At 39.4% G+C, this 13,893-nt stretch overlaps 1 protein-coding gene across 1 annotated transcript; it reads right to left on the reverse strand.

Annotated features, from left to right (window-relative positions):
• Window positions 1-584: 584 nt before the first annotated feature.
• Window positions 585-11,287, reverse strand: LOC133651666 (zinc finger and BTB domain-containing protein 26-like). Its single transcript, XM_062049678.1, has 2 exons — window positions 11,171-11,287; window positions 585-5,649 (listed from the first exon to the last, which is right to left on the reverse strand). Exon 2 carries the CDS (start codon window positions 5,633-5,635, stop codon window positions 4,328-4,330), a length of 1,308 nt encoding a protein of 435 aa, XP_061905662.1. The 5' UTR covers window positions 5,636-5,649; window positions 11,171-11,287; the 3' UTR covers window positions 585-4,327.
• Between the last annotated feature and the right edge of the window lie 2,606 nt (window positions 11,288-13,893).

Consider the following 13,893-nt stretch of genomic DNA (forward strand, 5'->3'; position numbering starts at 1 on the left):
CCACCTAAAATTAGTTGATTTCCTTAATTTTCCACATCCCCTTAGTAACCTAAAATAGAGTCATAAGGAGCAAATAAACCAAACGTCAAATATGTATTCATACAAATCCTTCTCAAGTTTGGAAAGCACAAAATAGGTAGATCGAGTGAGTAATAATAGCCTGCACAAAGAGAAGAGTACAACTGTGCAATAGCTAACAGCCTAATTATGTGTGCTGTATCTTCTACTGTGCAATAACATTTGTTTAATTGACAAGAGACGAATATTTAGGGCCTGATCTACTAACGGTTTGCATGTATTCAAACACGTGCAAACTTGGTACTGCACGCAAAGCTGATTGACAACCTTGTAACCTGGAAGTCGAATTTTGCTTGCATAGCATGCAGAACGACCCCAGGCCTATGAACACAACTCCACTACACCCAAAGACAATGGGATATACACAAACACACTCCCCCAACCCCACCCCATGCCTTCACCACCGCTTGATTCCCCTTCGGGGGGATGGACGGCTGAGTAGCGCTTTATAGCAGCAGGCCGGCCTCCAGGGCCCCAACTCCCCCACCCCTCTGTTGCGAGTTGTTGTGATCATATGTAACATGTTTATGTGTGCTATGGCAAATTAGGTTTTTTCCCTTGGACTCTCAGTCTGGACCCCCTCCCGAGGGTCCGGCCTTTGACTGATATTTTTTACTCTTCCCCACTTTCCCAATATCACCTTTTCCCCACCTTTTTTAAGGAGCGCCGTAAGTGGCTGATCCGTTGGCGGTCCCGTCTTGTCTCCCTGTAACGTATGTCTGCTCTTAGTGGGACTGTGCCGAAAATGTAATTTCAATTCTTATGTGTCTTGTACATGTTAAGAAAATGGACAATAATAAAGCATCCTAAATCCTTGTGCGAAGAGGCTCTTAAATTAGCAAAATAAGACGCGCAATTGTTGTCTGTCTTCATGAATATGCAGAATATATGCTTATTATCAGAACGCCCACAATACTGGAGGAGAAAACGCAAATGTAATTATTTAAATGTGATTTATCAAGACCTAAACTGTTCTGCGGGAGCTTTTTTACGTCTTTTTACGCAAACTGCCAGCTGCGCAGAAATAGCTGTGAGAAAGGAGGCGAACACGCTGCAGCTCTGTCACACACATGCTTGTCAACATATATGGGCTGTCAAAAATAAAAAATATTAGACATATTGTCTAGTCAGCAATATCATTTCATAATTTTATAGCTGCTGGATGACATAAGGGGGCTGATTAAAACATCCAATTCATGCGCTTTTTCATACATATGAAAAAAAAAAAAAACCTTCCTGCAATATGCATTTCCTTGCATCTGAAACATTCCACACTCGCAGTTTTAGTGCCAGCATCTCCCAAGGTGCACCTTCAGCAGACTAAAAAATGGGTCCTGTTGTAGTTGCACTGCGGGACTGCTTTTAAAATGCCCAGAAAAAGTGGCACATATTATATTTTTCTACTGCGTGTTTTAAAAACAGTAGGAGAATGATAACATGAATGTGCAGTAAACGAGTGTCAACATGGTGAATGCCACACAGTACACACAAAATCCTCATTTAAAGAAGGCTTTCTGCACCACTTTTGCACTTATTGTCAGAAAAATTGTATGTAAATTATCAAAAAAACTTTCCATTCTGAGTTCCCAATGAACAGACAAGAGGCTGTCTTTGTTGCACCAAGCAAAGGCTTGGAAAATTCCATTGTGTACGATGGGAGGAGACGGGAGGGGTTTATCTATTGTCATCGAAGACCTGCCCAGGCTGAAGCCAGGACCAGCCCAAGCCTGAAGCATCTTTTTCTTTTGTGTTAATGTGACCGAAAACAATGATTGTTTACATACTCCCCATTCCTTTAGAAACAGCTGTTATGTAAACAGGGAAAATCCCCCAAAAAAAGAGGTGGCGTACAATCTTTCGCCAGAGCGTGGGTGACACTTAGAGGTTACAGGTCGACACATTTCTCCTCAATTGAGCCAAATTGAATTCTGTCTCTGTTTATTTCTTGTCTCGTTTAATAGATGTTATCAGTGTTTGAACCTGACACTTATCAATTGTGCACCCAGTCTTAGTAGATCACACGCAACACGTCCAATTATAGTACACGCTAAAGATGTAATGATATTAAAATCTATTATCACGGTTATCGTGACCGAAATTATCACATTTATAATTTTTATTGGGTATTGCTGAATGAGCTCAAAAAGTACTTATACACATATGTTTTAATCTTAGTACTTTATGTTTAAATGGCTAAGCTTTTATTGTTTTAACTGTACCGTAGCACTTTAAGATGTATTTAAATGAAAAGTGCGTAACAAATACAGTCCGTTGCTATAATTACTTATTATTTCTGGTGGGTGTTGTGGTGTCCAACTCTGTTCAGCGGTGTTTGAACGCACTATAAAAAACACTTTTGTCTCGTAATAATCTGAGTACAGAACGATCCCTCTACCAGAGCATAGCTTGTAGGTTCAATGTGCACAATTAAATAGCTTAGTTGCTCAGACAGCAATGTGTTTATACAAGTTTAGATTGGGGTGCATCGTTTCTTAATGGGGAAATACAATAAAGTCTCAGCATTTAAGCTGGCACCAGTCAGTCCATAATATTTTAAAGTGCAGTCATCAATTACAGTTTTTCGATAATTTGATGTTGAAATGGTAATATTAACCACCGGAAGTTTGAACGCAGTCATCATTACAACCCTGGTACACAGAATTTTATAGTTAGCACGCTCTGTTTAGTGTGTGGTCTTTGGAATCTTAGTAGATCAGGCCTTCAGTGTTAAATCTAAAGTTTTTGTTCAAGTGGTATTCCTGTAATCACAAAAAATTGAAACGCGTATGTCTCCAAAAGTAAATATCTGTGCAAAATTCATAGCTGACAACATCAGCGTTTGAAAATAAGGTAACATTTCTGCAAAATAAGGGACATTCTGATCTACTTACTGCTTACTGTGGTGCAAGTATGTTGTTTTATTGGTTTGCTTTTGTTTTGAAGGATTTGTCTTTGTGTTGTCGCTAATGCCCTCGTTGTGCTGATCCAGCAGTAACAGAGTGGACTTTTTTCACCCATGAAAGTTAAAATACAGGAAACTGTTAAGACGCAAGGGTGCTGGGAAATTCATCAGTTACCTTTGGAAAAAAAACTGGAGGGGTGACAAGGTATGCCAAGATCACGGTCAATGCTTAAGAGTAGACATAGATCTACCTCACTAACTGAACGTTCTTCTTAGGGGTGTAACGGTACACAAACATTTCGGTTCGGTACGTACCTCGGTTTCGAGGTCACGGTTCGGTTCATTTTCGGTACAGTAAGAAAACGACAAAATATACATTTTTGGGTTATTTATTTACCAAATTTGCAAAATCTTCCACCAAAAATATTTTTCTTAGTGGAATATTTGATGTGAAGTAATGGGAACCTTGGATAGGGCAATAATTCATAATAACATTGATTTTGATTCAATATTATGTTTTGAGCAATGACAGTTTGAAAAAAAAAAAAAAACAGCTTTGTTTTATTAGTCAACATTGCAACTTTTTCTAAATTACATTTAACCTTTAAGCTTTTTTATTCACTTTTGATATGTTTTTGTTTATTTTAATAGTATTTTTAGAATGTGCCGTGGGCCTTTAAAACATTAGCTGTGGGCCGCAAATGGCCTCCGGGGCACACTTTTGACACCCCTGCTATAGATAATAAAAAATTTAATCTGATAAATCTATGAATAAAAAGCAGAGCCTGGCGACGCATGCGCGTTTATCATAACTCTCTCGCTCTCTCTGCCCCTCCCTCACCAATGCTGCTGCGCACGCAATTTGTTTTGTTTTTAACCCCTTCTTAACCCTGGACGTACATTGAAAATACACGTAACCCTAACTCAAAATGCCGGACATTTGAGGCATTTAAGAAACTCCGCCCTGACAGCTCCGCAAAAGAGGACATGTCCGGTGAAAAGAGAATGTATGGTCAGTCTATCGTAGCCCGTTAGCTGCTAGCATGCCGTGTGGTGTGCATTGTTTACACAACGTGCATTACGCAACTTAATATGTCCGTGTGGAAACTCGTTCGAAACACCTCCGCACCGAACCGGAACCCCCGTACCGAAACGGTTCAATTCAAATACACGTACCGTTACACCCCTAGTGACAAGGTATGCCAAGATCACGGTCAATGCTTAAGAGTAGAAATAGATCTACCTCACTAACTGAACATTCTACTCCATTAACAGACCACCGTCTTTTAAAATAGTGTATTCTAAGGTGGTCTCTTCTCATCATTGTGACACTTAGTTTCTCTGTTTTTATACGGTCTCATCCAGACAGTGTCTCAAATCGTATCTTAAGTCTGTCTCGTAATTGTTAGACTGACTGATAAACGGCCCACTGGTGTCATTCTCTTCAGGCCCACAGTCGTGCGAGTTGCCTTCGTTTGCGTTGTCAAAGCTGTTCTTGCCGTGGATTTGCTTGAGGTGCTTGCGGAGAACGGGCTTGTGAGCGAACATCATGTCGCAGTAGTTACAGCGGTGAGGCTTGTCCCCGCTGTGCAAGTTCAGGTGATCCAGCAGAGAACACTTCTGGGTGAAGGTCTTCCCGCAGATCTTACACTGGAAGGGTTTGATGCCCGCGTGGACCCGCATGTGCCGGTGCAGGTTGCCCTTCTGCGTGAAGGTCTTTCCGCACAGCAAGCACATGAAGAGCTTGTGCATCTTAAGGTGGTTGGCGTACTTCTCCAGCTGGCGGAAGACGCGGCTACACTTGGGACACTGGTGGTACCACTGGAGGGGTTTGTCGTAGCTCTTCTGTTTTTCGGCAGGGTTGAACGGAGAAGGAGGACGGAAGGGGTAGCCCGGCATGCTTGGGGGCGCCGTCATTTCACTCCCACGACTGTCAACAGTTGAATTGATGAGCGAGTGTTGGGGCTCGGGCGAGTGCAGGGCGGCTGGGGCACTTGTCGGGAATGTCGACTCCACAGACTCCACCTTCACTATGCTGATGTCACTCTCCTCCACTTCTTGCACAGGATGTATATTGTACGTGTGAGGAGGAGACTTAGGCTGTATAATGACATCATCATCGTCATCAGTACTAACGTCATCCTCATGCTCCACCCTCTCCACTTCCCGCAAGTGCTCCTGTTCTCTCAAAGCCTGGGAGCACGATCCGTCCTCTTTGACCACTCTTTTCAGCTCGGTGTCGACTTCCATCTTGTGTGGAGGGTGTGGCTTGATGAACTTGTTCAAAGCTTGAGTACACTGCTCCACAATGTGGCCCATTTGGAGGAAGCTGGCCACCGTCAGGTAGTTGACCAGCTCCAATTCAGGAAACTCTAGTTGGCCCGTGTAGCAGGACAGTAGCAGCTGCTGGCCAACCTTTGCCTCCTGGTTTATGGAGATCTGCACTTCATTGGAGTCCTGCTGAAGGATGAACTGGTCTCGGAGGAAAGATGAGCCAGCAGCAAACACAACCTTATGACCGGGGACTTTAAGCTGGTTGATACGTACGGTCATGTCACAGAAGCGTCGCTGGTGCCGAAGAAGGTTCATTTTCTGCAGCATGGAGTCACCATATGTGGCAAAGTGGAACTGCAGGATCACCTGGTTCTGGGCCATGGTGAACTATGCACCTGTTGAAGACATAAGTGGGAACTCTATCATATCTTCTCAGGCATTTTCTGCTTTGTTATTTTTATTCTGGAGTTTGTGTGAAAATATACACATACATATACATACAGTGGTGGGAATAGTACCGTGTTTTCCGGACCATAGGGCGCACCGGATAACTTTTGAAATAATTAATCAATTATTTTTATTTTTCAGATTTACCAAGAAGAATTAATGTTCTAAAAGTTTAGAAAATGTCAACTTCGAGATGCCATGGACTACTGAACTAAAGACTTTTATAGTTGAGGTCTATCCACGCGGCTCAATGGCAATTCAAAGAACGGTTTGGATGTCGTGAATTTCCTGCCCACACAATGATCTACAGATGGGTCAACAAGTTCCGAACCCATGGGACTGTTAATAACCTCAATCGTAAAGATACTAACAGACAATCACACTCTGGACGACCGAAATCATCAAGGACACCACAGAACGTTGATGCAGTCAGAGACTCTGTTGTTCGCAGCCCACGCAAGTCTGTGCGTCGACGAAGTCAGGAGCTTGGAATGAACCGGGAGTCTGCGCGGAGAATTTTGATCGCAGATCTCGACATCTATCCTTACAGGATACAGATTAAACAAAAGCTTACACCTGCCGACATGAGGAAACGAGTGGTCATGTGCCAGTGGTTTTACGATAAGATTGACGCTGCGCCAGACTTCCTTGACAATGTCTGGTTTTCGGATGAGGCACATTTTCTGCTGTCAGGTCATGTGAACTCTAAGTACAACATCTTCTGGGGTAGCACACCCCCTGAGTACTGTCTGCAAAGGCCATTACACTCTGTCAAGTGCACTGCATGGGTCGCCATCTCCAAACATGGCATTATTGGACCATTCTGGTTCGAGGACGACAACGAGCGGTTTGTGACAGCAACGGGGAGCTCATTTAGAGCACATTTTTTGAGCGCCAGTTAAACAAAGAGTTTTTGTGATACAGACTTGAAACTTTAGAGATGTCTGCTACATAGACTTAACCTAATGTAGCTGAATTTTTGTGTTAATCTAAATAAAATTTTGGAAGTTATTCGATTTTTATTGATGAACGTTTTTTTTGTGTCTATGTAAGGCGCACCGGATTATAGGGCGCATTAAAGGAGTTGTTACGACCGGGTCGCATGGTGCTGCGAGGTTCGTTCTCCCGGGATGCAAACGGACGACTCCGGACAGGACTTGCAGGTAGGAACATGATTTATTCTCATAAATCATAAAACGAAGACAGAAACAAACCAAACGAAGCGTGCCTAACAAGGAAAGCTAGCGGAATAGCTCACAAGGAAAACACTAAGACGGGACTTAGCGTAAGACACGCACAGGGAACTAGAAAACATTGAACGTAGCAGTTGCGTAAAGCAAACAAAGAAGCCAGACCGACTGACTGGCAAAGGCAGGCTTAAATACTACTTAAAAATACGGTCTCTGATTACAAACAGGTGCGCGTCCCAAACACAAGAGGCAGGTGAAAATAATAAGTAGCTATGGTAACCAACTCAGAGGAGCACAAACAGGAACTATAGGAGTCCAAAACTAACAGAAAACACAGGTGACTCGAAAAACTTAAACAGACTATGATCCGGGCAGCGGATCATAAGAGGAGTCATATAATTATTATTTTTTTCTAAATGTAAAAGACTTCCTTGTGGTCTTCATAACATGTAATGGTGGTTCTTTGGTCAAAATGTTGCATATATGATGTTTTACAGATCATCTTTAAGCCGCTTTCTGACAGTCGCTTCCGGATGCGCCGTTTTGTGGGCGGTCTTATTTACGGGGCTCACCTTCGACGGCGTCTTCTCCCCGTCATCTTTGTTGTAGCGGTGTAGCGTGCAAGGACGGGTGAGGAAGAAGTGTCCAAAGATGGAGCTAACTGTTTTAATGACATTCAGACTTTACTTCCATCAAATAACAGAGCAGCATCTCCTCATCCGGAAACAACAACACAGGAAATGTGTCCCGTGAATAAACCGTCCGACCGGAACTCTCTAATAACTAAATTAGAGAGTTCCGGTGTGAATAATGTAGACTCACTACACCGGTATGTTTTAGCGCTTTCATGGCGAGTTTACTGACAGATATAAGTAAGAACTTTACACCAGTTTATATTAGAAATGGCAACAGCGGAGGATGAATGTCCCATAACAAGAAGATAGAGAAAAAGAAGAAGCTCATCTACTACAGTGTCTTCCCGGACTACAAAGGCGGACGCGCGCAATTTTTCAGGATTTATGCAGATCCCAAATACAGATCAGCAGGTACCAGAAGGTAAGAAAAGTTTATTTTGCATAATATTGCGAAACAAAACGTCAGATAATATGTCTTACCTTAAACACACACCATAATAATACTCCTATGTTGAAGCACAGTACAATCCATCAAGCGGTGCGGCTTCATAGCTTACCAAAGTCGTACTAAAACATTTTGATAGATTTTTGAGCGCCGTGTGTAATGTTCTATATTTTCAATGGAACATATAAAATGTTGGTGTTGTTTACTTAAGTCATATTGCCATCATAGTGCAGTCCACACGTATCTCTTATGTATAACTGCCATCTACTGGTCACACTTATCATTACACCATGTACCAAATAAAATTGGTTCGAGGTCGGTAAGCAAAACCAGAATTATTCCGTACATTAGGCGCACCGGGTTATAAGGCGCACTGTCAAGTTTTGAGGGGGAAAAAAGATTTTAAGTGCACCTTATAGTCCGGAAAATACGGTATTTGAGTATTTGTCATTTTACCTCCTAACAAAGAGGCGAACGGTATCGGATTGATACCCAAATGTGTGGTATCATCCAAAACTAATGTAAAGTATCAAACAACAGAAGAATACGTGATTATTACACTTTAACAGAAGTGTAGGTAGAACATGTTGAAACAGAACAGGTAGATGAATAATTCAATTTTACAGTTTGTCCTTAATAATGTTGGCAAAATAACAGGTAGATAAATGACCCAATATGTTACTGCATACGTCAGCAGACTAATCAGGAGTCTTTGTTTGTTTACTTACTACTAAAAGACAAGTTGTCTAGTATGTTCACTATTTTATTTAAGGACTAAATTGCAATAATAAACATATTTAATGTGCCCTACATTTTTTTGTTAAAATAAAGCCAATAATGCCATTTTTTGTGGTCCCCTTTATTTAGAACAATATCAAAAAGTACCAAAAAGTATTGAGATAATTTTATTACGGGTACCAAAATATTGGTATCGGGACAACACTATGCGGGCGTCAAAAACACACTAATAAACATGTCATGTTAGTGACATCGCAATATCAAAGTTTAAGTGTAGACGTGCATGAATTGCGTCATATAGCATTAATGACATCGACTACATAGTTCACACGTTCATGGTTACTGGAAAACGACACGATTTTTACATTGATTCCGACTAAATTTTGCGACGTTAAGCAGGAATTGTGTTGACGCTGAACAACGTGATTGTCCCCAATAAACAAATAGTGGATGCTAGTTGCTAACAGTGAAGACTGTCCACAATAAACAAATAGTGGATGCTCGTCGCTAACACTGAAGACTGTTCACAATAAACAAACAGTGGATGCTAATTGCGAACAGTGAAGACTGTCCACAATAAACAAATAGTGGATGCTAGTTGCTAACAGTGAAGACTGTCCACAATAAACAAATAGTGGATGCTAGGTGCTAACAGTGAAGACTGTCCACAATAAACAAATAGTGGATGCTAGTTGCGAACAGTGAAGACTGTCCACAATAAGCACATAGCGGATGCTAGTTGCTAACAGTGAAGATTGTCCACAATAAACAAATAGTGGATGCTAGGTGCTAACAGTGGAGACTGTTCACAATAAACAAATAGTGGATGCTAGTTGCTAACAGTGAAGACTGTCCACAATAAACAAATAGTGGATGCTAGTTGCTAACAGTGAAGACTGTCCACAATAAACAAATAGTGGATGCTCGTCGCTAACAGTGAAGACTGTCCACAATAAACAAATAGTGGATGCTCGTCGCTAACAGTGAAGACTGTCCACAATAAACACATAGTGGATGCTAGTTCCTAACAGTGAAGACTGTCCACAATAAACACATAGTGGATGCTAGGTGCTAACAGTGAAGACTGTCCACAATAAACACATAGTGGATGATAGTTGCTAACAGTGAAAGACTGTCCACAATAAACAAATAGTGGATGCTAGTTGCTAACAGTGAAGACTGTCCACAATAAACAAATAGTGGATGCTAGTTGCTAACAGTGAAGACTGTCCACAATAAACAAATAGTGGATGCTAGTTGATAACAGTGAAGACTGTCCACAATAAACACATAGTGGATGCTAGTTGCTAACAGTGAACACTGTCCACAATAAAGACATAGTGGATGCTAGTTCCTAACAGTGAAAACTGTCCACAATAAACACATAGTGGATGCTAGGTGCTAACCGTGAAGACTGTCCACAATAAACACATAGTGGATGCTAGTTGCTAACAGTGAAGACTGTCCACAATAAACACATAGTGGATGCTAGTTGCTAACAGTGAAGACTGTCCACAATAAACAAATAGTGGATGCTAGTTGCTAACAGTGAAGACTGTCCACAATAAACAAATAGTGGATGCTAATTGCTAACAGTGAAGACTGTCCACAATAAACACATAGTGGATGCTAGTTGCTAACAGTGAAGACTGTCCACAATAAACACATAGTGGATGCTAGTTGCTAACAGTGAAGACTGTCCACAATAAACACATAGTGGATGCTAGTTGCTAACAGTGAAAACTGTCCACAATAAACACATAGTGGATGCTAGTTCCTAACAGTGAAGACTGTCCACAATAAACACATAGTGGATGCTAGGTGCTAACAGTGAAGACTGTCCACAATAAACACATAGTGGATGGTAGTTGCTAACAGTGAAGACTGTCCACAATAAACAAATAGTGGATGCTAGTTGCTAACAGTGAAGACTGTCCACAATAAACAAATAGTGGATGCTAGTTGCTAACAGTGAAGACTGTCCACAATAAACAAATAGTGGATGCTAGTTGCTAACAGTGAAGACTGTCCACAATAAACAAATAGTGGATGCTAATTGCTAACAGTGAAGACTGTCCACAATAAACAAATAGTGGATGCTAGGTGCTAACAGTGAAGACTGTCCACAATAAACAAATAGTGGATGCTAATTGCTAACAGTGAAGACTGTCCACAATAAACACATAGTGGATGCTAGGTGCTAACAGTGAAGACTGTCCACAATAAACAAATAGTGGATGCTAATTGCTAACAGTGAAGACTGTCCACAATAAACAAATAGTGGATGCTAGTTGCTAACAGTGAAGACTGTCCACAATAAACAAATAGTGGATGCTAGTTGCTAACAGTGAAGACCGCCTTGTGAGTCTTAGCATTAGCACAGACACAGATAGCAGAAGTATGTGTGGCGGACTATTAGCTGCCATTGTGTAATGTTAATGCTTGAGGAAGAGACACTCACTGATGTTTTGCTGGTCGCCTCGTCAACAAAACGGTGTAAGAAATCTTTTACTGGCCTGTCTGTCCTCCACCCTCTCTCTCTTCTCTCCGCCTGTCTGTCCTCCACCCTCTGTCTCTCTCTCTCTCTCTGCCAGTCCTTGGAGCGATAGACGTAATCTGGTGACGTCACGTGAGCACACTGCCTCCCACCGCATTGGAGTGCGGTGGGAGACACATCCATCCATCCATCCATTTCCAACCGCTCTTCCAATATTATCACGCATTATAGACAACGTTTTGATGCATACATAAAATAAAATAAAAAAATTAAAAAATAGAAAAAAATTAAATAAAAAATAAAAAATTTATATATATATATATATTTTAATTTTTTTTTTTTTATTTTTTTAAATTGTATATATATATATATATATATATATATATATATATATATATATATATATATATATATATATATATTTTTTTTTTTTATTTATTTATTTTTTTTTTGAATTTTGAATTTTTATTTTATTTATTTATTTAGTTTTATTATTATTATTTTTGACTGGTTTTGGGTTTTGTATGATAAAGCTGTAGAAATATTTTACATTTTATACATTCATGCCAAATAGAGTGAATAAATGCAGTTATAATTAATGTCATATATATATATATATATATATATATATATATATATATATATATATATATATATATATATATATATATATATATATATATATATGCATCCATTTTCAACCGCTCTTCCAATATTATCACGCATTATAGACAACGTTTTGATGCATACATAAAATAAAATAAATAAATTAAAAAGTTGAAAAAAATTAAATAAAAAATGTATGTATATATATTTTAATTTATTTATTTTTTTATTTTTTATTTATTTATTTAAAAAAAATTATATATATATATATATATATATATATATATATATATATATATATATATATATATATATATATATATTTATTTTTTTTTTAAATTTTATTTTATAATTTTGAATTTTTATTGTATTTATTTATTTAATTTTTTTTTTTTTTACTGGTTTATATATATATATATATATATATATATATATATATATATATATATATATATATATATATATATATATATATATATATATATATATATATATATATATGGTGTGGTGTATTCTGCAGTGTAAATGGTAAACAAAAACAGAATACAATGATTTTCAAATCCTTTTCAACTTATATTCAATTGAATAAACTGCAAAGACAAGATATTTAATGTTCCAACTGAGAATCTTCTTTTTTTTTTTGCAAGTAATGATTAACTTACAATTTAATGGCAGCAAGACATTGCAAAAAAGTTGTCACATGGACAAGCCTTTCCTTTTAGCAACAGTCAGTAGATATTTGGGAACTGAGGAGACACATTTTTGAAGTGGAATTCTTTCCCACTCTTGCTTGATGTACAGCTTAAGTTGTTCAACAGTCTCCCTTCTGCTATTTTAGGCTTCATAATGCGCCACACATTTTCAATGGGAGACAGGTCTGGACTACAGACAGGCCAGTCTAGTACCGCACTAAGGCGCACAAAAAAATCGACAGTGCGCCTTATAACTCGGTGCGCCTAATGTACAAAATAATTCTGGCTGTGCTTACCGACCTCGGAGCAATTTAATTTGGTACATGGTGTAATGATAAGTGTGACCAGTAGATGGCAGTCACACATAAGAGATAAATGTAGACTGCCATATGACGCCAGTAAACAACACTAAAACTGAAAATAAAGAACATTACGCACGGCGCTCAAAAATCTGTCAAAATGTTTTTAGTACGACTTTGAAGCCGAACCACTTGATGGATTTTCAGCCCATTACTGCTACCATAGTCAGAGGTACAAGTATTACTATGGTGTGTGTATAAGGACCGCAAAATGGCACCCATTAGCAGACATATTATCTGGCGTTTTGTTTCACAATATTATGCAAAACCAACTTTTCTTACCTTCTGATGTGTATTTGACATCTGCATAAGTCCTGAAAATGTGCGCACGCCCGCCACTGTAGTCGATAAGCTTCTTCTTTTTCACTATCTTTGTCAATCCGTGGACCTTGGGGTGTTGTGTTTTCCCGGAATGCAAAGGAAAGTGGGCGCGGGCAAGGCGTGAAGGTAAGGACATGTTTATTTTTACACTAACAAAAAGAACAAACGAAAAGCGCGCACAAGGCGGAAGTACAAAAACTTGGCTAATGAAACAAAGCTTGCACAAAGGCAAAAACCATAAACATGAAATATACAACACTTACCGTGGCATGAAAAAACGTGCAGGGAACAATGGCTTGGAATGAAAGGTAGCAGAGGTAGTAAGGATAATATCACCAGGACGATCAACAGAAAAAGACCGGCTTAAATAACAGTGACATGATTAGTGACAGGTGCGCGAGTGCAAAACGTGAGACAGGTGCGGGACATGAGGACAGGTGAAAACTAATGGGTTGTCATGGAAACAAAACAAACAAGAGTGCACAAAAGGTTGTAGTTTACCCCTCAAACTTAATGCATTGGGAAGGACATAACACATAAGAGGTCGGGTCACCCTGACAGTACTAGTTCTGTTGGTGGGGTGATATTTGAACATTGGACAATTACCTAAGTTGTTATGATAGAATCAGACCACAGGAAGCTTATAAATAACAGGGGAAGACCAAGACTGGTGTGCATTCTTTCTAATTTCTTCGAGGGTGTACCATCT

Source organism: Entelurus aequoreus, linkage group LG06 (assembly GCF_033978785.1).
Source record: "Entelurus aequoreus isolate RoL-2023_Sb linkage group LG06, RoL_Eaeq_v1.1, whole genome shotgun sequence".
Classification (NCBI taxonomy): domain Eukaryota; kingdom Metazoa; phylum Chordata; class Actinopteri; order Syngnathiformes; family Syngnathidae; genus Entelurus; species Entelurus aequoreus.

What these genes read in the sequence shown, in the direction of transcription:
- LOC133651666 (XM_062049678.1), bottom strand. Translation starts at nt 5,635, where the DNA reads ATGGCCCAGAACCAGGTGATCCTGCAGTTCCACTTTGCCACATATGGT.